Source organism: Festucalex cinctus, chromosome 7 (genome assembly GCF_051991245.1).
Source record: "Festucalex cinctus isolate MCC-2025b chromosome 7, RoL_Fcin_1.0, whole genome shotgun sequence".
In the NCBI taxonomy this organism is placed as follows: Eukaryota; Metazoa; Chordata; class Actinopteri; order Syngnathiformes; family Syngnathidae; genus Festucalex; species Festucalex cinctus.
In genome coordinates, this window is record NC_135417.1 from 6936181 (window position 1) to 6960760 (window position 24580).

The window sequence follows — 24580 nt, forward strand, 5'->3', positions numbered from 1 at the left end:
TTGTCTCTTCTCTTTCCCAGCGCGCTTTTACGCTCCATCCATTCGTCTGGAATGCTGTGAAAAGGACGGAGGAGTTCCACAGGGGGCGGGGGGACGAGATGCGCCGGGGGGTTGAGACGGACGGGTGGAGGGCGAGAAAGAGAGAGAGAGAAAAAAAATCCATCCGCCAGTGGCTGGTGCTCGCCTTCCCAGCTGGATTACGGAACAAGTTCGAGTGAGTCTGAGAAGGTGAGCTCGCTTTTAATTCCTTTTTTTTTTTTTTTCAGTTCCTAAGAATGCAAAAACACTTTTTGGTTCCAACTAAAGAAAGTGAAAAGGAAAGAACTAAAGCCTGCTATAGACTTGATCGGTCAAATTGAAGATTTGAAGGTGAGCTTGGCTTCAATTCTCTTTTGCAATTAAAAAAAAAAAAAAGGAAATCGAAAGAATTAAAGTCGCTTGTTCTGATTTGAGGATTTGAAAGAGAGCTTTCAATGATTCCTTACTCAATTGATGCATTCTGGAATGTTTTGTAAAAAAAAAAAAAAGTGAGAGAACGGAGGAATGTGAAATGGAAAGAATTAAAGCTGTAACATGCAAATCCAACCGCATTTCGGCCTTTCAAGGTGCGGATTTGATGGTGAAACTTGGCTTCGCTTGTCTGTCTAATTCACCCTTTTTATTTGTTTGATTTAACTGAAAAGAAAGTGAAATCAAAAGAATTAAAGGCATTTGATGATGTCACTCATGACTTGTCAAGTGGCCTGGAACGTTCGAGTCGAACGCGTTGGAGTAGAAGTGCACTTTTTTTTTTTTTGGCTTGTTTGCGGCTTTTCGCTGGTTGAAAATGGTCATCGTCGGGGGGGCCTCGGCCCTTGCAAAGGAGCGGATCTGCGTCGTCATGGTTGGTTGGGGGGGAGGTCCATCTGATGTGTTGGGGGGTGTCGAACTCAGTTGGAAGGGCCCCGCCCTTTCCAAAAAAAAGAGCAGTGTTTTCTCCCTGTGCCAAATTGTTGATTGGAAATTACTCCTCATATTTTGTGTTCCGAACGCGTGAAAATGAACTGAAAGTAAAATGACACGGAGTGACCTCATCACTGCAGCGTCATGGCAGCTTTAATAAATAAACCCCCCCGGTCATGTTTGTGTGCAAAACACCATCCAAAATGGCACCTGCTTTATGTCGGCTATCAAAATAAAAATGAATGAGAGAGGGGGGGGGGGGGGGGGAGCACACAAATGTTGCTCCTATATGACACCGTTGTGCAATATTTTGTATATTTTTATAAGTCGGTTGAAATGAGAAATGAAATGTTTTTGCTACACATTTGTGTGAGTGAATGTTTAATAAGAGTTATTGAACTTTCACTATCACAGTAGTTTGTGTTAGTTACTGTATAGATTAAATTTATTGTATAGATTAAATTTTAATTCATGTAAATGATCAGTAGTAGTTTTATTCAATGAAAGAAAGCAGAGGGCAAAATGGCGGACGGAACAGATATTGTCCAAACAATGGAATGAGCCATTTATTTTATCCTCGCTAATACCAAAATTGAGTTGGAAATGTCGAAAATTACCAGCATGGAAATTAATACAAGCAAATAAATGAAGTATCCATCGCTGGGTGGGGCGGCCATTTTGTCACTAGCCTGAAAAATGAAAACGACATCATAGTGGCTTCGGGCTCGGGACCAAATGCGGCTGAGCTTGCAGATGTCACATGACCATACTCGGACGTCAGGTGAAGCTTGATTGGTTACTTGAGCAAGTGTGATGATGTCATTTTCAGTTGATAACAAGTGGCAAAATGGCCGCCACCTGATACGAGTGAAAAACAGGTCGATTTTGCTGCTTCATTCATGTTTCTGTTTGGACTCATGGGGACGCGTACAACATTTTATTGTAAAGAAAATGTTGGGGTTGACTTCCCTTCTAATTTCATTGAATTTCCGGACAATCTTTTGCCCATTATTACCAAAAAAAAAGTGTATATTTTTCCGAGCTTTCAAGGTCAACCAATCACAGCTTTAGAAATGCTGACTCATCCCTAGCAACGGGATAAGCCACACCTCCCTCACCAAGATAAGAAAGAGTTTCTCTCCATTCCTTGCTCAGAGAGAATGTTCTGGAATTACTCATAAGATCAGACTTCTTGCTCGGAATTTTTAGGTGATGTTAAGAAGAGAGGATTGTCAGAATATTTCGAGTGTATTAAAAATAGAATGTCTACATTGGACATTGGTTCAGTTTATAATGTCCTGTAAATGACAAAATAGAAAAAGGTTAAATAATTATTTTACTACAGTGGACGTTAATTTTATTGTATAAAAAATAATTTAAGAATATTTATTTAAAAAATATATAACAAGGGTCATTTTTATGCATAATTTTAATAAAAAATAATACAAATAAAATCAATACCCCCCCCCAAAAAGAACCCCCAAAAAAAGAGCCTCTTAATTTATTTTATGTTTAAAAATATTTCTAAAGCATTTTCAACATTCAAATGGGTCAATTTGACCCGCAACATAATTATACTTTTTTTTTTTTTTTTTTTTTGCTACATTGTGGTGCCCCATACACCCGTGTTTTCCCAGGTTTAACTACCATAGTGGGGACCAACTGTGGAATTGAGGGGGCATTTTGGTGGTCCCCACAAGTTCAGACCTCTTTTTGAATGTCAAGACTTTGGTTTTAGAGGTTTTAGGTTTGAATTGGTTTATGGTTGAGGTTCGGGTAAGGCATTATGTCAATGAGAAGTCCCCACGACGATACAAAGACAAACGTGTGTGATTACAAAGTTGCACAAGTGCGCTTTTGCCGAAGGCTTTTCATTAGCCGGGCTTGGGTGTGCCTCTTTCCCTCCGCCGACATAATAATACGGCCAGGCCAGTGCAGGCAACTTAGATCATCTCCCTGGTGTCCTTTCTCCCATGAAGCCGACACGATAAGTGACGTGTCGGCGCAGTAAAATCCCCCACCTAGCCAACATCTGTGTTTGCGCTGGCCTGCCGCCATTTTGTTAGAGCATGATGCTATCCGTATGTGTTTGTGTGTATTTTCTGCTGCGAGGGTGCGGCCCGATGCCGTCGTGTGCAGGCGCGTCGCGGAATAGGTTCTACGTGTCGGGACAAGGTCCGCTTCTCGGAGTACGTACCTGCCAGTGACTTTGGTGGGAGGGAGGGACACGTGGTGGAAAAGCGAGCGCACATTTTGGTGTCTGTCCACCAAACGTGTAGAACATTTTTTTTGACAGTTGCCTCATGTCAGAAAACGTGATGTAAGGTGTTCGGAATTGAGGAAAAATTGCATCCATGTGACTTGGCAGTTACCAAAGTTCCAAACACCCAATACACCTCGCAGTCGAGGGGGCGGGCTGAGATGGGAAGCCCCGCCCCCCAGACCAGACCAACCAGAAAACTAACGAAAAAAACAAAAATTCAACAATTTCATTAACGAAATAAAATACAAACGCTTTTTAGAAAACGAAAACTAAAATTCAACAAAATTTTGTTCACGAAATACAATAAAACAAAAATGCTTTTTAGAAAACGACAAGTGGAACTAAATTTAATGATTTACAAAACTAACTAGCAAAAATCTTTGGAAATTATTTTTATACATGAGTCTTTGGGAATGATTTTAAACGTGATTTTAAGTAAAGTAGATTTATTTTTATTAGGGATAGGCCGATTATCGGATGGGCCATGAACAACCATGAACAGCGTCACAAACTGGCTGGTGGACAGGGTTAGGGAAAGCTAACCCTTTCATTTTACCATGTTTATTAAATATTGCGCACAAGCAATACACACACAAAAAATGAAAACTAATAGTGAAACTGAACTAACACTGAAGTGCGGCGGAATCATTTTGTCGCCGTTAGCTAGCGGCCGTCAATTGGCGCAACCATAAACAGTGTCGCAAACTGGCTGGTGAAAAGGGTTAGGGAACTCTTCATTTTACCATGTTTATTAAATATTGTCCACAAGTAATAAACACACACAAAAAAACTAATACTGAACTGAACACTGAAATGCAGCGGAATCATTTTGTCGTCGTTAGCTAGCAGTCGTCAACTGGCGCAACCATCAACAGCGTCGCAAACTGGCCGGTGGACAGGCTCATTTTACCATGTTTATTAAATATTGCGCACAAGTAATACACATTTAAAAAAAGAAAACTAAGACTGAAACTGAACTGAACTACCACTGAAGTGCGGCTGAATCATTTTGTTGCCGTTAGCTAGCGGCTGTCAACTTGCGAACCCTGACTTCCACTTGGTTTGAATTTGTGTGGGAAAACGTCCTAAAACGTCTCCTTGAAGGCTGTCCCTCTTTGGTCTCCTTTCAGGAAATTTTCTGTCGCCGTTAGCTAGCGGCCGTCAACCGGCGCGACCATGAACAGCGTGGCAGACTGGCTGGTGAACAACCGGGACAAGATCGAGAAAGGAGTGGACATCATGGGGCAGGCGTCGGAGGTCCTGGCCGCCACCGTCGGCCAGCTGCACCCCATCCTGGAGGCGGTCTTCCTGGCCTCGGCCGAGATCCTCAGCAACCCGGAGGGCAAGGAGGCCGTCTACCTGAGCCAGAAAATCGAGCAGGTCAACCAGAAGCTGGAGGGCATCCAGAGCGAGATCGACCAAATCGCCCTGGAGCTGCAGAGGACCTCGATGAACAAGCAAAGCATGGACCGGGAGGCGCACATCCTGGGCCAGTACGACAAGTTCCAGGAGTTCATCAACGCCAAGGCGGGCATGAAGGAGAAGAAGAAGGAGAAGTTCATCAAGTACTACGAGAACACCGAGGCCGACTTGAACCTGGATGCGCTGTACAACTCCGTCGTGGGGGAGACGGCGGCGGGCGACCCCATGCTGGACACGGTGGTCGCCACGGAGCAGAGGAGCCGGCGGGCGGTGGAGGACTTCTGCGCCCGCCTCAAGAAGCTTTTCGTGGTGGGCCTCATCGCTGTCATGGGCTACGCCGCCCTCAAGGAGGGCGCGGTGGAAACGGGCCTGGTGGCCAAGTGGCAGGAGCGCATGGAGGCGGTGGAGAAGCGCATGAAAGCGGCCGTGGACCACTGCGCCGAGACCTTCGCGGACCAGGCCAAGCTGGACCTGGAGGAGCTTCTGAAGGAGGAGGCGACGTGCGCCACCGTCAGCGAGGACCTGACGCGCTCGCTGCTGTCGACGCTGGCCAAGAAGTACGACTGGGTCAGCTGGTCTGTGCGCGCCTTCAACAGCCGCGAGCGCGTCTTCTTCTACAACTGGCTGGCGGGGCGCAAGTTCCACGGCAGCGGCGGCGCCAATTGGTTCGAGCTGCCGGCGGCCGGCGACAAGGTCAAGGTGTTGGTGTCCTTCTGCGTGGACCCGCCGCCCATCGACAAGCCGAGCGTCTACCAGCAGATCGAGCGGCAGCGGCTGAAGGGCGACATGATGGCGGTGGCGCTGACGCTCAACCGCTGCTTCCCCGACTGCCTGGTGCACGCCGTCAGCCACTACAAGGAGGTGGTGGAGTCCAACAACTTCCCCGTGGAGTCCTACTACTATGGCAAGCACAAGCGGGCCTTCGTCTGCGTACACCCGCAGTAGAACGGTGGCCGCGCTACGGCGTCGACGATGAATGTTCAATGGAATCAATCCACTTTTTAAGTGTTGTTATAAGGTCCTTATTTCATCTCAGGCAATTTAGAGCCCTGAATCTCAATTCAAGCCGCTGATGGATATTAGATGACTGGATAGCCGATAGGCCAATACTTTTGAAGTCGCGAGGCCACCATATTGCTCCTCCGAAGAAACGTTTCTCGACGTACGATCATATACATTCACAGGATCCAAATTTGACAATATCTTTGACAGTATACTTAGTAGAAACTGCAAGATATATGGTGTTTTAAATGCATTAACTCATTCACTCCCAGAACATTTTTCGCTGGATTTTGACTGATTTTGCAAGGCCCAGAGAATATTGTCTTATTGCTATCAAAACACAGAATTTACCAAAACAAAGATTAGTCTCTTCTTTCACCAGGAAAAAAACTGCTTCCATTATGCAACTATTAGCATTAGAATATAGCAAAGTTTCATCATTATTCACAAATCTGTTCAATTAAAACAGTGGGGAAACAAGATTTTTTGCAACATGGCCCAGGTTGATCTTTTATACTCTGCTACTGTGTGATGGCCGTTTTTGTAATAACTACCATTGCTTGAAGCATTCTCTTCAGTTCAGAGGCTGCATCAAAGCCTTTTATATGCTCTAGCATTAAAAAAAAAAACGAACATAAAAACGTGTAAATACGTCTTTGGGAGGATGGTAATATTTAAAATAGAACGTAAGATGGCCGCCCTGTGATTTCAACGGCTTTGAACTGGCGTGTACGGGCTATCCAGTCATTTAAATATACAGGTCAGTGATTCAAGCGGACATGCTATGGAAAATGCACATTTTATTCGCTCGTATACAAATAGTGTGAAATCAGAAAAGTCATGGGGTCAAATTCAACATCTGAATGGAGCAAAAAAGAAAAAGTATCTACTTGGTGTTGATTACAAAATGTATTTGTTCTTTTCAATTTTGCAGGAAAATCTACACCAAAATTGCCATCAAATCAGATATTTTATGGTCTGACACAATTAGTGACAGAAATTGTTCTTTGACCAGCCTCTCGAACACGTTCGCATCTGAACACATTTCACATTAAAAACATAATAAAAAGGAACAAACTATACGAGGTTAAAACAATAATAACCAATGCATGTTAAAAAGTCCTATGTTCTATTTTAGGGTAATCAAAATAATTATGGCAGACGGAATGAATGATTTTCTGTAAATATTTTTCTGGATTTTTTTTTTTTTTCATTTTTTTTTTTTCAAATTTTTGTACATTATTTTTTTTTACAAATTGGTATGAACCAGGATCTGATTCTGATGGCAAACTCTGAACAAAAATACACAATAGCGGTTTCACAATACCAGACAAAACAACTTTTTTTTTTTTTTTTTTCCCTCATTGACCAATACTGTAGTTAGATTAGTAAACATATTAAAAAAAGAAAACATAAATAATGTAACTGTTATGGTATCAAAATATAGTAAATCAATTCTCCGAAACGCACTTCCGTTAGCAATGCTAGTTAGCTGTATTTGTGTTTGTGTCTGTGAATCTGTTAATTATATACATTAGCGACATGTTTGTGGAATGTGAAAAATAGTGCAGTCACACTTGTGAGAACGCTAAACAGCATCCAAAATATGTCTTTTTTTTTTTTTTTTAGTGGTCCAATATTTCCAAATCAAGTCTACGTGAGCCAAGTCCGTTGTTTCAAAAGCCAACAAAAAGTCATCTTGATGTTTTAGCTTAGCAGAAATAGCCGAGAGGCAGCGAGCCAGGCTTCCTGTTTACATAAACATCACAACACAGCATTCTTAAGGATAGAGACGATACTGTACCAAAGACAATATCCTGCTGATTTTTTATTTTTTTTTCTTGTCATACAGCAAGCACCCCGATTGATTTTTCAAGGTCAAGCTGACACCCTTGAATCACTGTGATGTTTGTTTTCTTGTCAGTGTTCTTAACGCTGCCCTTTTTTTCTTTTTTAAACATTTTCTTTCTTTTTTTTTTTTTTTACAATGTAATGTACAAAAGTCATTCCATTAAATGTACAGTATGCTGATTTTTAAAAACACCAAGTTGACTTGTCATCTGATTTACAAGAAAAATGGTCAGCAAGTTTTGTTTTGTTGTTTTTCATTGTCAGACATTTGTATAGTTTGGTCTCCTTGTTAGTAAGCAGACAACTTCTTTGTTCAAGGAGAGCATTAGAAAAAAACAGGACTAACGTTCGGCCATTTTCTGATATTTGCATTACACGGTGAAAACAAACGACGTATTTGTATTGCTTTTGCCTGTGGCTAGCATACACAAACCAGGCAGATTGTTCGAGTACTCAAGCGACATTTCGTCACATTTTGAAATCAAAATAATCCTTACAAGTCAAATTACAGAGATCCAGAGTCCAATGCTTTTTGACGGACGTGGACTCGGGCAGCCATTTCACCGAGTAAGACCGCCATTTTGACTTGTAACGTAAACGGGGAATTGTCATTAGCTTTCGAGCGTCAGGATGATTTTCCATTGTGACTTTTGAGCAGAAAAGAACGGAAGCGTAGAGCTGCCAATGTGGAGTAAACGCTTTTGGCTGGCGAGTATGTTCAAACATATGTACGAACATACTCGCAAATATGTTCGAACGTACTTGTAAGGCTACACGCTACAAAGTTCCCATAATGCCACCGGGTATTATTTGCGCATGTGCGAGTGAAAAAAAATGAAAAACCTAAATCATGCACAGCAGACATAATAAATCGTAAAAGGTACGAATAAACAATGTTTTTTGTCTACTTAATTTTCTAATGAATTGGTAATGTGGCCCAAATGCCTAAAAAAATTGGGTTTTATTTTTCACCCGCGCATGCGCAAATACCCCGTCGCATTATGGGAAGTTATGCTAACTTTGTAGCATGTAGCCGACATGTGTGTTCGAAGGTATTTGTGGCTATGTTCGAAGGTATTTGCGACTATGTTCGAACATACTCGCCAGCCAAAAATGTTTACTCCACATTGGCAGCTCTACGCTTCTCCGTAGAAAAGAAAGGAACTAACATCTAAATGCTGAGTAACGCTTAGTTTGATATTTGCTAGTGAATTTTATCAGGTTCCTTCTTCTTCCCTGAAAAGAAGTCAACTCCGTGGACACAGACTTGCTGGATCAGTAGAACTTTACATCTTGCAAGTCATATATCAGAAATACTCCAATTTGAGTTTCCCCGAGTCAGTTTGGCAAGCTGTCGTACAGGATTCAGTCGTGCTTTCATGCCGACCCACTGCGTTTACTGTGTCAACATTACTATTGTTGGCCTTTTAAGCATAGAGTTTCTATTTACGAGAACGTTCCATAAGACTGGGAGGGGCCGCTTGCTAAACCCTCAAGGTGTATGACATCTACTGAAACCCTGATTATTTACCGTTTTGGGAAATTCGGTGGCTAGTTTGGGGGTTGGGGGCAGGGCCCGATTTACCACAATATTCTTTGGTTGGTAGCACAAACACAACTGAGTTGGTTTACAACCGGGCCCAAGAATGTAAACCCCACCTCTACAGTATGAAGCATACATTTACAGTGGAATGTACTATTAGGAAATATAACAGCAGGTGTCGTGTCAGTGTCAGATGTGATCGGGTTGCCAGATCGTTATCGGGGTCGCGGTCGCCTCACCAACACGTCCCGCTAGGCTACAGGATTGGCTGCAAAGTCGACGTCAAACATTTGAAATAAATTACTAAAGATGTAATTTAAATAACAAAATGTACAGACTGAAAATGTAAAAACAAATAAACCTAAGAATATAAAAATAAAATATATTGAACAAATAATAAAATAGATTGAGTAAATGATAAATACACAAAATAATTGTCTCAGATGTGACAAATATTGTCAGTTTAGATTGTTAATGTGGTTTTTGTTATTGTGATTGATTTGTGAACAGCTGGAAAAAAAAAAAAAAAAAAAAGAAACCAAACCGAAGCTAACTTCGTTAGCGCTGCCTACTGACGTCACCGGCACGCACGAAAGCGCTTCAATCTTTTTTTTTTTTTTTTTTTTTTTTTTTTGTCACTCTGAAAATATCATGCTTTTATATTTTTAGGTTTATTTATGTTTTTAAAATTTTAGCCTATAAATTTTATTTTGAACAATTGTAAACTGATAATTTCTGGCATTCCTGCAGATGACGTGACGACATCTGCAGGCGACCCCCGGCAAAAGTGGAATGTCATTACAGATAAGGTTACTGTATTCAGTTTTGAATTAAAATAAATTAAACAGAATTTTACAAATGAACCTGACCTGGACAATATATTAGTTAATTCTAGCCAAACATATTTTAAATGTTTAATCTGCTAGTTCACCAAGTGGGTGACTGGAGGGCCGCTGGAGTGGGAATGACGTCACTTGCTGTTACCTCCCAAAACAGGTGGGCCTAGATCACGTGACCGGAACACGGAAGCAACCCGTAGCGGACCAATTTTGACGTCTTCTGATTCATCTAAACTTTTTTTGGGTTTCCTTTAAAGGAGGTGAGTACTTCAAAATCACTAATTAGAGAAATATTTCCCCGTCTAGGCTCGTTGCCAAGCTGGACGACGTTTTAAAAACGACTTTTATCGACTTCGTTTCGATCTCGTTACTTGATCGATGGGTGTTGCGCTCTCGAACGCCTTGTGAAGGGAAAAAAAAGATAGTAATTTGTTAGAGTGGCTTCGTTTGCTAACGATAAGTTGTTAAAAGTCAGCATATTGGTTGTAGAATGACATGAGAAGTGTTTCGTCTTAACTTTTCTGGGCGTTGGTCCCTTCAGTGTTGGGTTATGACGTCATCACCTTCCGCGTTTCTCTGCTTGTCTTGTGTTGATTTTGCGCGTGCGGAAAGTTTTTTTTTGCTCGTGTAGTTGTGCGGTTTGAACAATCTTGTTAACATGCTTTGTTTGCCTCTCAGCTTGTCGATCGATCGATTCCTTGTTCCATTATGAGAACTCATTAACCGCCTGTTGGGGTTTCAGCCTGTTTGCTCAGCTCTCCATTAAAGTGCCAGCGGATATTGTTTTTTGTTTTTTTTCCTTACCACACTATGGACATTTGGACCATGTAATATGCACTATCACTCCTCTTTTGGAAGATACACGCGTTGAATGTCATCACAAGTTGCATTTAGAAACAACACGAAGAATGACACGTGGCCAATTCATTAGGGACACTCAGATAACAATGCTCACGTTCGCTAATATGTTGTTTTTGTGGCGTTAACTTAGTCCACCTACTGGGTTTTGTTTCTATCAATTTGACACTCTCGTGTTTGTTGTGAACTTAAAATCAACACAACAATCCTGAATGGAAAGTGCAGGTGAACCCTGCACCCAGTAAAAAAAATATATATTATGAGCTACAATATATTCCAGGGTTATAATTATAGTTTAATTTATAATTTCATTTGTTTATTAATGGTTAATTAATAATTATTCAAATTAACTGATATAATTCTTGGAAAAGTTTAATTGTTAATCATTTATTAATTAAAATAAATTCTTGTGATTTTGTCCAAAATATGGCTTTTCCATGTGATTAACTAGGTCATTTCTGAATATTTTTTTCAATTTCAACCACGCACAATGTTCAGTGGCATTAGACCTATCTATACACATTTATGTATTTATTTTTAAGGTCACTTCAGTATGAGAAATGACTTGAGTTGATATTTTGATCTAGTTTTGAAGCGCGGCGACTCCCGAGATGGCCGATAAGCTGCAGAGGCTCGTGTCGGAGAAGAAGGACATGGTGGAGACGGTGATGGAGACCTTCGAGCAGGGCGCCGAGGTCGTGGCCAGCATCGTGGGCGACCTCTTCCCGGTCTTCTCCATCGCCGCGCCCATCGTCAAGCTGGCGCTGGACAACGTGGAGAGCAAGGAGGCGGTCTTCATGAAGGAGCAGTTCCAGAAGGTGCGCGACCGCCTGGACGCCGTCTCGGACCAGATGCGGCGCATCCTCGACGAGATCAAGAAGAGCGGCATGGATGCCACCTACTTCTCGGTGGAGGAGAACATCACCAACCAGTTCCGGAAGTACATGGACATCCTCAACGCCAAGGCCAAGTTCCGCGAAGTCAAGAAGAAGCTCTTCCTGGAGCATTTCGACAGGACGGGCGGCGACAAGAACCTGCACGTCCTCTACAACGCCGTGACGGGCGACACCTTCTCCGGCGATTCGGTGCTGGAGATCGTCCTCAACTACGAGGAGAAAAGCCGCCGGCCCCTGGAGGACTTCTGCGCCCGGCTGAAGAAGCTCTTCTGCCTGGGGATCATCGCCCTGCTGGGCCACGCCGCCCTGAAGGGCTACGACGAGGAAGACGCGCTCCTCCAGGACTGGGGCGAGAAGATGAAGGCGGTGCAGGAGAAGATGAACGCCGTCATCCAGGACTGCGTGGCCAGCTTCCCCAAGCAGGCCGAGCTAGACGCCAGGCGGCTGTTGAGGGACAACCCCGGCTGGAGCAACCAGCAGGTGGCCGACGCCATCGTCACCAAGCTGAGGAACAAGTACGACTGGGTGGGCTGGTCGGTGCGCGTCTTCAAGTCGCCCACGGGCCTCTTCGCCCCCAAGAACTTCCACTGCCCTGCGGGGCGGAGCCGCTTCCAGGCAAGGTTATTTTAGTCAACTAAAAATAACAACAAAAGCAACTCAAATTTAAAAAACAAATTTGTTAACGAAATAAAATAAAAATGGAAATGCTTTTTAAGAAACGAAAACTAACCATAACTACATTTTATGTTCACAAAAATATCGACTAAATGGTGAATTTATTTGACTAAAATTGCTCTTTATTTTCATCGACTAAAATTGGATTAAAACTAAAATACAATCAGATGACTAAATTATGACTAAAACTGTAATTAATTTTAGTCAAAAGACTAAGTAAAACTAAATTAAAATGTATTGACAAAATTAACACTGATTTGAATTCTAACCAAGGTTATTTTAGTTAACTGAAACTAAAATAAAAAAAAAAACAATTTCGTTAACGAAATAAAATAAAAACGGAAATGCTTTTTAAAAAACAAAATCTTTATTTTCGTCGACTAAGATTTGATTAAAACTAAAATACAATCAGATGACTCAATTATGACTAAAACTTTCATTAATTTTAGTCAAATGACTAAGTAAAAATAAAGTCAAAAAATGTTGTCAAAATTAACACTGGTTTGAATTCTAACCAAGGTTATTTTAGTTAACTGAAACTAAAATTCAAAAAACGAATTAAAATAAACATGGAAATGCTTTTTAAAAAACAAAAACTAACTGAAACTACATTTTATGTTTACAAAAATATTGACGAAAAGGTCAATTTAGTCGACGAAAATTTGATTAAAACTAAAATACAATCAGATGACTAAATTATGGCTAAAACTTTCATTAATTTTAGTCAAATGACTAAGTAAAAATAAAGTAAAAATTTTTTGTCAAAATTAACACTGGTTTGAATTCTAACCGAGGTGATTTTAGTTAACTAAAACTAACGGGAAAAAAACCCAAACTAAAATCCAACAAACAATTTTGTTAATAAAATAAAAACGGAAATGCTTTTTTAAAAAATCGAAACAATAACTGAAACATTATGTTTTCAAAAATATCGACTAAACGGTCAATTTAGTTGACTAAAATTGCTCTCTTTTTTTTGTCAACTAAAATACAGTCAGATGACTGAATTATGACTAAAACTATAATTGTCATCAAAAGACTATCACAAAAACTAAATTAAAATTTCTTGCAAAATTAACTGATTTGAATTCTAACCAATGTTATTTTAGTTAACTAAAACTAACAAACTAAAATTCAAAAAAAAAAAAAATTAGCGTCGTAAAACTAACTAAAACTATAATTAAAGCAAAAATGTCCTTTGTTTTAGTCTTTGGTAATTAATTTAATGCGTGAGCCTTTGGGGATGATTTTTAAATGTGATTTTAAGTAGATTTATTTGATATTAACCGGAATAAGGACGTTTGAAAGTGTGTCACACAGAAGTGACATCATCTAGCAGCAGCCAGTAGAAAAGCACAAAAAGATGATGTCGCTCCCATGCTGTTTTTTAAATACTGCGCACAAGTAATACACATAAAAATACTAAGACTGAAACTAACTAAAACTAAGCATTTATTAACACCCTGAAAACTAATTAAAACTAACTCAATTTAAAAAACAAAACTCAAAACTTAACTCAAATGAAAATGGTATAACATCCCTCGGTTCCAGGTGCCGACGTCGGACGACAAACTCAACGTGGTGGTGTCGTACAGCTCGTCGCCCGAGCCGGTGGACCGCGCTCACGTGCGCCGGCTGATCCAGAGCCAGAAGAAGCTGAGCGTGGTGGCCGTGGCCGAGATGCTGTTCGAGCAGGTGCCCGGCCAATGCGCCGTCCACACCGTCAAGACCAGCAAGGACCTGGCCTGCGCCTGGAGCTTCTCCGACGAGCTCCACTACTGGGAGGAGCACAAGAACTTGCACGTGTGCCTTCACTCGGCGTGACGGCTCGGCGACGTCCGCAACTTTCTCCTTGAGTGCCTTAAACGCATCGTTTGCCCTGGTAAGCCCGTTTCTCTCTGCAGCATGACACTCGATGCAAAGTCTGATATGAGTAGTCCCATGTGAAAAGTTTTCTTGACGATAGTATGTTCGATGCGCCCCTATTAGACTGAACACGGTCATGTGATGATTATTGCGTTTGTGGAATATTAGTGAAGCTGCAAAAACTGCACCCGTTTTTATCACTGATTATATGCCTGGATAGCTGATAGGCCAAGACTTTTGAGGTGGCGAGGCCGCCATATTGCTCCTCCCAAGAAACGTTTCTCGCCATACCATCCTATACGTTTACATTATCCAAACTGGAGAATATTTGAGACAATACTTGGTAGAAATAACATGATTTATGGTGTTTTAAATGGAAATGTAAACAAGAGGACTTCAAAAATAGTTGCTTATCCTCAAGTGCTATGATTTGTTCTTAAGAATGAATGTGCTCTTATTTTTATAACCACTATGATCAAACAAGACATTACTGACACAATTTATCATCTGAACAACATTTTCCTCATATTTACCAAACATTATTCAAAGTATCTATCTCACGTAGTTCATTACCGTGTGTTTGCTGGTTGGAGTTTGTGCAATTGTATTGTCAGAATAAATGTAAAAAAAAATTATATAATGTTTGTGTGTTTTTGCACTGTTGTGGTGGATTTAACTCATTTGCTCCCAAAAATGTAAAAATGTTTTATTTTAAATGTTTTGTGTCCGAAAGACGTATTTATACGTTTTGTTTTTTTTTTTTTTTTTTTGTTGTTGTTGTTTTTCCCCCTGCTAGAGCATACAAAAGGCTTTGATGCAGCCTCTCAACTGCAGAGAAGGGAGGAAGCAATGGTAGAATTACAACAACGGCCAGCGGGTGGCAGCAGAGTATAAGAGCTCAACCAGGGCCATGTTGCAAACTTAGATATATTTTAATTGCTGCAAAAAAGAAACAGATAGAAACATGCTTTTTTTCCTGATGAAAAAAAGAGACCCTAATCTTTCTTTTGGTAGGTTCCATTTTTTATAGCAATAGAACGCAATATTCTGTGGGCCTTGCAAAATCAGTCAAAATCCAGTAAAACAGAAGGGGGTTGCTTCCATGAAAATGGCTGCGAGTTAATCCATAAAACAGAATTTGTCCCGCTCGCATTTCCGAGGAGGAGGAGGAGGAAAAGGATATTTTAGCCAACGTGGAAACACCCCGGCTGCCCTATAATCACGTGGTTGCAGCTTTTCTATCTTTGTCACAGAAAGACACTCGTCATGTTTCAAAAATGCGAAAACAAGGCAAAGTAGTCTGCGTTCCGAATACGTACGAGACGTACACTCGTCACCGTGTTGAAAAGAGAAAATAAGAGCAGGTAGAAATCAACCAATAATTCCTTCAAAGATTTGGTGCTTTCTGTTGAATCATCATCATCAAATTATGTTGAAATTTTGGAAAACTTAATTTACAGTAGAAAACTTTATGGAACTATTTACCTGCTTAGTTTTTAATTTAATTTTTTTTTATTTTGACGCTAAAAATTTCTCTTTTACTGCAGATGAATATCGGCTTGAAATATCGGTTATCTGTCTCCTTGACGACTAATAATCGGTATCCACCTTGAAAAAAACCATATCAGTCTAGACTATCAGTAATATTTTAGAATGCTCAGGGGAGTGTATTTGGTTTCATTTGGTTTTAACTTCAGGCTCCGCCCTCACCCTGAGTTGAGTTGAAAACTTCAAATTTTAACCCTCACTCGGATTGCGTTCAAAATTTGTTGCGAATTGTTGAATCCGCTACGACATTTTCGCAGCTTAGGTTATCGTTTGACTTTTTCGCCGTCCTGTTATGGTGAACACAACAATCGGTCACTTGTGCTACACGCTACTATTTTCGAACATTTGGCAAAAAAAAAGCACCTTTTTGCGATGTTGCACACGCTTCAGGTAGCGAAAAAGATCAAATTCAAACTAAAACGTTTGATTAACTTTCACAGTTTGACAGCATAGCTTCTGTTTAGATGTTCCTGCGTCCAGTCATAATGAACGAACATTCGTGCAAGATTTCGTGACGCTCAAACGTATCGTGCCGGGTGCAAATATTTTCTATCCCTTCGGCTTTTTTTTTTTTTTTTTTTTTTCCTCTTCTTCTTCGGCCCTGACAAAGTGGACATTGGGAATGTTGAATAGGTGCCGTGATGCTTTCCATTTGAGCTCACAGTCGGCGCATTGAGCCGGCGTCAGTCGTCAGGTGACGGCAAGAACGCGGACAAACATCATCACGCGCAGTCGCGAGGATGGCGAACGCGGGACGCCAATTGTGCCGACGCCGCTAAGTTTCAACTCGCCCGAACCCTCCCACTCGGCTCATTCGCCTGCCAATGGGCGGGACCGTTTTGTCATTTTGGTGGGTGGTCGTGATTGGCTGCCTCGCGTGAGGGCGGGGCTAAGTGCAACCAGGGGACCTTGCACTCCGTAGGACGTTTTGGAGTGATGTTGGAATGTATAGCGTAAATAGGTTGATGTCCTCTTTATTAGTTCTCACAATGTGGTATGGAGTGTCTCCCTCTAGTGGTCTGTGAAAGAATGACTGAATTCAGGTTGAGAGGGAGAGAGAGAGGCTCGGGGATGGGAGGGAGAGAGAGAAAGAGGGGGAGGGGGGAGAGAGAAAGAGGGGCAGAAAAGAGAGAGAAAAAGGGGGAGGGAGGGAAGAGAGAGAGAAGAAGAGGGGAAGAGAGAGAGAAAAAAATTCCATTTCAAATTTGCTTGAAATGAATGGAAATTTTCTCTGATCTTTTCCCATTTGTTCATAAATACATATTTTGTTTAGAATACACAATAGAAATGAGTTTTGCAAAAATAAATAAAATGAAACTAGTAATCGACTGGCCACTTTTATTGTTGTTTGCATTTTATTATTTTTTTTTCCACCAATAAAACTGGGGTGATTCAAATACATCAAATCAAGATGATTTCATTCATAAAAGATACAAACATGTACAAAAATAATTTACTAATTTTTTTAGGTCCGTGCTTTTGAACTACTTTCAGAGAAAAACAGATTGCATAAAATTTAATGTACAGTGTCGCATAGATTTTTTCTTATTTTCCCGCATCCTGTTGTAATAGTAATAATTAAGAAAAAAAAAAAATAGCTGCCCGATTGTAGAGGGTGGGGGCCAAGAGGGTGAGCCTCCATCATTGCGGGGGCAGCCACAGCAACAATCAATTGTGATCTCATATTTTTATTTTGAATCAAGAAAAAGAGCAGGCATAATTTAATTAGTTAATTTAATTTAATTGGACCAATGTATTTTTTATTTGTTATAATTAAATGAATTTCAAACCAGAAATTGAAACGTGCATATTTTCTTGAAATTGTTACATTGTTTGTTGATTAATCCATTGCATTATGTTTGAATTTGATCTTTACTTATCAATAGATTTAATAATGTCGTATTTCGAAAAGAAGTGCCTTGGTGAGAATGAGGAAAATGTCGCCATCTAGTGGTATTCATTCTCATCACGTCAGTGAAAAATGAAAACATGACGTCATACTCTGTGGGACGGCTTGCCAAATGGACAAAAAGAAAACATTTTGTTTTTCAGAAGTTGAACACACACACACAAATAATAATATGTAGCCTAGATTTAAATGTGTATACACACAAACATGTCACAGCACCTAAGAGTAGTTGAAAAAAAAAATTAAAACGTGTCCCATCTTGCTTGACGCTCACCTAGCAAGACAAAAGAAAATTAAGAAGACCGCATTTCATGACAACGAGATTTCAAGTCGTCTTTAGGGATGCGGAATGAGGAAATGAAAATTGGGCTTGGGGGACGACCTCAAACACGTCAAATTCGACAACAAAACCGGAAATCCACGTCCCCCCCCCCCCCCCCCCCCCCCCAGGCAACAAGTATAAAACACAGTTGGAGTTAATCAAGCAACGTTCTTAAAATAATAATTAAAAAAAAAAATTTTATAAAATGAATGTCAATGTAAGAAGTTGAAACTGAAAAACACAAAACAAAGCAAATATTCAAATAATTACCAGCAAAATGCAGTGTCCTGGTTTGGTCGCCATCTAGTGGCTGACCGCAGTATCGTGGCGATCGTGGTACACAATATTTTGTTGATTTATTAGAAGTGATGACGAACACTGGTAGGGGGAATCCATTCTAGTCGATAATATAACTACCGTTTTGAAAAAAATATATATAAAGATATATGTCCAAATAGATTATTTTTTTCCCAAATTGTATTTTTCTTCCCCTGTATACAGTGTTCCCTCGTTTTCCGCTGGGGTTAGTTTCCAAAAAATACCCGCAATAAATGTAAAAAAAATATGCAAAATTGCACTTAAAAAAAAAATCCGCAATACAGCGCGACTGCGAAAAAGTGAACCGCGTTATAGCGAGGGAAGACTGTACACAATATTTTGTTGATTTATTAGAAGAGATGACGAACACTGGTAGGGGGAATGCATTCTAGTGATAATATAACGACCATTTTGAAAAAAAATATATATATAAAGATTTAAGTGTTAAATTATATATACACATATATGTCCAAATTATTTTTTTTCCCAAATATTATTTTTCTTCCCCTGTATACTGCCACTATTTGTCGATGTTTTTACTGCACCGTCGACATGAATTTTCACATGTACGAACTAATAGCAGTGTTCTTGCTCCATTTTTGTGTCCATGGGCTGCTGTGCAAATATTTTCCAACGTCGGAATTTGGAGAGTCGACCGTGATTGTTTGTGGTGGAGTGCAATGGAGGGAGCGCAATTCAAGGGTTAACGTGCGCTATTTGATTGTGCCGGGAACAAGAAGATAAGTCGAAAGTTTTTCTCCTCCTCGGTCCTCAGACGTCATCCAACACTCGATCCGGCGAGTCATCTTCCTGCACCGACTTTCAATCGACGCCAATTAAGAGGTAAGTAACCATTGTGCCGTAGTTGTTTAGTTTAGTTTGTCCTTGTTGACGTCACGCGGGTTCCGATTGTGTTTACGAAGAAGCCAGTAGCGGTTGACGGACGGTTAAAGAAGACTGACATTAAAGGTGTGCTTGTGCTTCTTCAGGCTGTTCAACAACACCCGCTTGCACATGTGCTGGCACGTAAAACTATTACATTATAACCTGAAAAAATAACTTCTTTATTTGTTCGTTTATTTTGATTTACTTAATTTACTTAATTGGTAACGAATAGCCTATTATGTTTTTGAGAACAAGCAGTTTTGTATTTAAAAAAAATAAAAATCAAATCATGGTAATCAAGTGTGGATGGTTGTTTGTCTCTGTGTGCCCTGGCTGGCAACCAGTCTAGGGTGTACCCTGCCTACTGCTTAAAGCCAGCTGAGATAGGCTCCAGCACCCCCCTGTGACCCTTGTGAGGAATAAGCGGTCAAAAAAATGGGTGGATGGATAATGGTAATCGAACGTTTTACTGTGCGTCAATATTCGAGCAGGCCTAATTACAATAAATTAATATATAAAAAAAAAAAAATATATATATATATATATATATATATATATAAGTAAATGAAGTATTTACAAACAAGAAATTGCTCAGAAGAAGTGGAAAAAATAAAGAAAAAAAACTGCTGTCTTAGCTTGTTTTTGTGGTGTAGAATAAGGAACTGAAAATGAAAAGGGCAAAAAATGTGGAAGGACAATTCCCCAAAAACGTTTTTTTTTTTTTTTTTTTTTTTAAATGTTTTTTTTTGTTGTCAGCCTCTTAATGGCCTAAGTCATATAGTGTTAAAAAAAAAAAAAAAAAAAAAGTTTTAGCCTGAAAAATTATTTCTTTGTTTATTTTACTTAACACAACTCACAAATTTTTTTTTGAGAACATGCAGTTTTGTATTCAAAATAAAAATCCAATAATGGTATGTTTTATTGCGCATCAAAAATATTAGAACAGGCCAACAAATTACAATACATTTAAAAATGTATCAGTAAATGAATAAATGCATAATTTATGAGAGAGAGAGAGAGAGAGAGAGAGAGAGAGAGAGAGAGAGAGAGAGAGAGAGAGAGAGAGAGAGAGAGAGAGAGAGATATGTTGAAGGACAATTCCCAGGCACCAACGTTTTTTTGTTTGTTTATTTTGTAGCCTCTTAGTGGCCGAAGTCATATAGTTAATATATATATGTATATATATATATATATATATATATATGAATATTTTCATCATTGAATAATTCATGTATAAGTCCGTGCTAAACGTGCGTTTGAACATTTCGTACATTTTTGTCGTCGCAGATGTTTTAGGAGGGAACAGAAAATGCAACGACTCTGACACAAGATGGCGCAAGATGGCCGCGGTGACATTGACTTCTGAAACTTTTTTTTCAAAATAAAACACAAAAGAAGACTGGCTGTGTCCGAATGTCCACCCTTGTCCCATGGACAAGCCACTGACTTATTTTTATTTACTTGAAATCTGTCAACATTTGACTAGCGGAAGTAGGTAAAAGTTTCGTGTCAAACATTTTTCAGACCCTTGCTCCTAAAAATGCAGTACACTTCATGGCCTTTGGTGGCAGCACTCGGTACTCTGCAGTTCTGACACCCAGCGCGACTTCCGTGAAGCTAACTTGTGACGTCACATCGAAAACGACGGTTATGTTTTATTATTATTATTATTATTTAAATATTTTACAAGTAATGTCAACGAACAAGCTTGGTGTCTCGATTAGCTTCCGTTTTGTTGTGTGTCTGACTGTTAGAGCTAATAGACCGTTGACATTGTTGACATGTCGATGCCTCATTCAGTCATTCAGCGTGTAGGTCCATTACTGCGATACGTCAGCGCATCCGCCATATTGGATGGGGCAGCTCTGCCCTGAAGTCTGTAGGTAAACTGAGGGTAAAGATTAGCAGTTTTTTTCCGCTCATACCCTGTCACCAGCTGGGTTTTATCCATTATCACATGTTTATATATTTAGGAAACAGCGCCTACATCAAGTTATGTTTTTTTTTTTTTTTTAGGATAGTCACTGGACAAACTTTGTTTACGTTCAATGTCATTGCGATGTGGCAGATGTCGATCATATTAACATGTTGTTGCTGTTGTTTTTCAAGGCGCGATGTCGGTCACCATGACCAAATCGGGCGAGGTCACGATGCTGACGCTGACCTCCAACTCCAGAAGCACCTGGCCCCTCCTGTGCCAAATGTTCGGGGGCCTGTGCTGCAGCCCCACATGCTGCTCGGTGTCGCGGCGCCTGAGGGCCATCATGGGGACCTCTCAGTCCGTCCTGGGGGCTCTGCACATCATGGTGGGCTTGCTCAACATCGGCCTGGGGGCCATCCTCATGGGCACCGAGACTGTTTATTGGCAAATGCGCAACACTGGTTTCCCTCACTGGTTGGGCGCACTGGTAAGGAAAAAGTATAATTTAAGTATGATGATCGAAAAGGGATTTTTTTTTTTTTTAATTTGTTTGACGTTTCTGAAAAAATAAAATAAAATACAGCTGTATCTGAACCTAGACTTAAAATGGCTCTGTGAGAAAAGTACTTTATTTGTACTGTTTATATCTTCCAAGCTAACTGGTCACTGATGAGTTACAAAGACAGCAGAGGAACACTTAATAAAAATAATTGAATAATATATGATTTTTTATTTATTTATTTTTTTAAAGCACAATATTTCCCCTTGAATGTTGATGTGTTGTTGATTTCTTGTCTACCGCAGTTCATCCTCTTCGGCATCGTCTGCATTTTGTCGGAGAAGTTCCCGAGTCCGTGTCTGGTGAGTAGCGAGACCCATCTTATTGATTTTGAATATCTATCATTATATTTTTATTTTATTTTCTATTGATTTTGCTGCAACATAACATCAGCGCTTCAAACAACAACAGAAACGTGCAAAGCCGACAAATTATTCTCACAAAATGCTGGAATGAATAATAATAATAATAATAATAATAATAATAATAACAATAAAGTTATCTTGTGCCTGTGTGAGCGGTAGATGACCTTGGAGAGATTTAAAGTAAATTTTGAATAACACTTTTTAAGGTAAAATTAAAAGGGAAAATTACAAAAAATTAAAAAGTAAAAAACAACATTTTTTTCTTTTACATATTTTCATTCATCTTTTCGTGGGTCATTTTTTTCATTTAGTATTAATAACTAATTTGTACCTTTTTTTGTGTTTGAGGTGTTGGTCAACGTGCTTCTGAATTTCTTGGGAATCGCCTTCGCCATCGCCGGCATCGTCCTTTATGCCTACAACGTGTCTAGAGGATTTTACAGGCCGTGGGGCGGTTGCAACGATTGGGGCTATCGTGATGGTCCTTACTGGTCTAGAAGGCGGACCACCACGACCAGCACCCTGACTCCAGCAGGAAAGGAGTACATGAAACTCTGCGTGGAGGGGCTAGACCTCGCCGCCGTGAGTGGGCGCTCACTTTCAGACAAAACCACACGAACATTGTCATGTTGCTATGAGAGGTCGTGTTTACCAAATGGAATGTTGGAATCACTTTAAAAAAAAAATTTTAATTCAATAATGAATATATATTAGCTGAATTATTTGCTGTAGATGTAGGTTTCTAATATTAAAAAAGTATAACATGGGAAAAAAATATTCTCACAAATTTCATGTACAGATTAAATCAAAGTGGTCCAAGAATCGAACCCTGGGGGACTCCGTGTGACATGGCGACCTTAATTTAAAAAAAAAAAAAAAGCCTATTCAAAAAACAATTATTATTATTTTTTTGGATAAACTGTTCTTATAATGAAGGGTTGCTATCCTACAAAAAAAGTAATTGTACTTCCAAAATGAGAAGTTCATTGTGTAAAAAAAAAAAAATATATATATATATATTTTTTTGCAATTTTCAAAAAAAATAAAATTGTATATTAAAGTGAAAAAACAGTGTTTTTACCAGAATAAAGTTGTATTTTTTAAGAGAGACAAAAGTGTAATCTTGCAAGATTGCTTGCAAGAAAAAATACTACATGAAATGTAGTAATCTTAAGAAAAAAAAATGTTCTGATACAATTTTTGCATTTTTTTTTAAGTCAAAATCTTACAATTATGAATTCGTTCCTAAAAATTGAAGTCCTAATCTTATACTAAATTTATTTTTAAAGATTTTAAATTGTGAAATTCTAACAATATTGAAATATAATAAGCTTAAGTACAAACGTGTAATCTTTGTAAAGTAGTTCATGTTTGAACATGATACCTCCAACCACTAAGGGGCAGTGTTGCATTGTTTACTGATTTGTTTTTATAAAAAGGAAATGAATAAAGTTCTGCCACAATCTACACTCCTAACCTTTGCTTGCAACTCAAGGCAAAAATCAACTGAGTCAGCTCGTTTCTCAAGGTTCACTGTAGTATTTTTTATTTTTATTGTCTTAGAACATTAAAACAATTGTACAAGAATAACTTTGTTTTTGTGTGTGTGTGTGTTTCTGTAGGTGCTGGCGAGAGCCATTAATGGCGTTGCCATCGTATTGTGCGTCTTGGAACTCTGCGTGGTGATCAGCTCCTTCGTATTGGCCATCAAGTCCCTGTGTTGCCATGGCAACAGCGAGGACGACGGCAACTGCGAGCGCCACGACAACCAGCAGCAGGTATAACGAGCCGCCACTTTGTTTTCCTCTGCTGTCGTCGTCGTCATTGTTGTTGTTTACATCTGAGCGGGTCGCCATGACACGCGGCGTCCCCCAGGGTTCGATTCTTGGACCACTTTGATTGAACTTGTACATGAAATTTGTGAGAATGTTTTTTCCCATAAGTTATACTTTTTAATATTAGAAACCTACATCTATAGCAAATAATTCAGCTAATATTTATTCAATTATTTTAATACTTTGTTTTTTTAGACATATTTTTTGTTTCCAAAATATAAAAGTAAAGAGCACTTCCTTATATAACATAAATTTGCTGCTCCAAAACACTCCAAATGTTTCCAGTTAAATTTACTTTTTTTTTTTTCATTTTTGTATTTACATGAATGAAACGATGCCTGTTTTTGTTGTTCTTTGGCTTTTTTTTTAGAGCCGTGATGAGCCTGAAGGTGGATACAAGTCGCTCCTGGAGGAGGCCTAATAACGTGCCGCCGTCTTCAAAGTGTATTTTTAATATACAGTATGCATTCTTTACATCTTGGAGGACGTTTGACTTGTTTTTGCACTTTCATAAAGATGCAGCAGGTTTGAGTTTAATTTTAATTCATGCGTGCGTGCGTGTGTTTACGTGTAAATGGTGTGTGTGTGACCAATTGTTTCAAATGCGTTTTTCTTTTTTCTTTGCAGCACATTCTCTCTTTTTCATGTGAAGACATGCTAATAAAGTTACAAAGACATTTTGGGATGGGTTTTTTTTCTTGTTTTTTTTTTTCAGCACAGTGGACTGTGAATAAACTGTGAATGATAGACATTCATAATGA

General features: G+C 39.5%; 3 protein-coding genes across 7 annotated transcripts; all 3 read left to right on the top strand.

Moving 5' to 3' along the window:
* Positions 1-100: 100 nt before the first annotated feature.
* rpz5 (rapunzel 5) lies at positions 101-7672 on the top strand. Of its 3 annotated transcripts, none has more exons than XM_077528253.1 (2): positions 101-228; positions 4336-7672. In XM_077528253.1, exon 2 carries the CDS (start codon positions 4382-4384, stop codon positions 5570-5572), a length of 1191 nt encoding a protein of 396 aa, XP_077384379.1. In that variant the 5' UTR covers positions 101-228; positions 4336-4381; the 3' UTR covers positions 5573-7672. The 3 variants fall into 3 exon arrangements, with proteins under 3 accessions (XP_077384379.1, XP_077384381.1, XP_077384380.1); XM_077528255.1 differs by having other exon boundaries at positions 154-228; positions 4357-7672; XM_077528254.1 differs by lacking the exon at positions 101-228 and adding an exon at positions 254-369.
* Positions 7673-9973: 2301 nt separating this feature from the next.
* Positions 9974-14810, top strand: rpz4 (rapunzel 4). The gene is made up of 3 exons (XM_077528206.1): positions 9974-10122; positions 11308-12231; positions 13843-14810. The coding sequence occupies exons 2-3, from the start codon at positions 11332-11334 to the stop codon at positions 14113-14115; spliced, it is 1173 nt and encodes a 390-aa protein (XP_077384332.1). The 5' UTR covers positions 9974-10122; positions 11308-11331; the 3' UTR covers positions 14116-14810.
* Positions 14811-18949: 4139 nt separating this feature from the next.
* Positions 18950-24496, top strand: LOC144022587 (membrane-spanning 4-domains subfamily A member 8-like). 3 transcript variants are annotated; one of them, XM_077527507.1, is made up of 6 exons: positions 18950-19097; positions 21249-21547; positions 21865-21921; positions 22333-22566; positions 23607-23762; positions 24190-24496. In XM_077527507.1, the coding sequence occupies exons 2-6, from the start codon at positions 21254-21256 to the stop codon at positions 24238-24240; spliced, it is 792 nt and encodes a 263-aa protein (XP_077383633.1). In that variant the 5' UTR covers positions 18950-19097; positions 21249-21253; the 3' UTR covers positions 24241-24496. The 3 variants fall into 3 exon arrangements, with proteins under 3 accessions (XP_077383633.1, XP_077383635.1, XP_077383634.1); XM_077527509.1 differs by lacking the exon at positions 18950-19097 and adding an exon at positions 20673-20786; XM_077527508.1 differs by lacking the exon at positions 18950-19097 and adding an exon at positions 20824-21022.
* Positions 24497-24580: the final 84 nt, after the last annotated feature.

Coding starts and splice junctions, on each gene's coding strand:
- LOC144022587 (XM_077527507.1), top strand. CDS start 21,254: ATGTCGGTCACCATGACCAAATCGGGCGAGGTCACGATGCTGACGCTG. Junction 22,567..23,606: donor AGGGGCTAGACCTCGCCGCC/GTGAGTGGGCGC, acceptor GTGTTTCTGTAG/GTGCTGGCGAGAGCCATTAA. Junction 23,763..24,189: donor GCCACGACAACCAGCAGCAG/GTATAACGAGCC, acceptor CTTTTTTTTTAG/AGCCGTGATGAGCCTGAAGG.
- rpz5 (XM_077528253.1), top strand. CDS start 4,382: ATGAACAGCGTGGCAGACTGGCTGGTGAACAACCGGGACAAGATCGAG.
- rpz4 (XM_077528206.1), top strand. CDS start 11,332: ATGGCCGATAAGCTGCAGAGGCTCGTGTCGGAGAAGAAGGACATGGTG. Junction 12,232..13,842: donor CGGGGCGGAGCCGCTTCCAG/GCAAGGTTATTT, acceptor CCTCGGTTCCAG/GTGCCGACGTCGGACGACAA.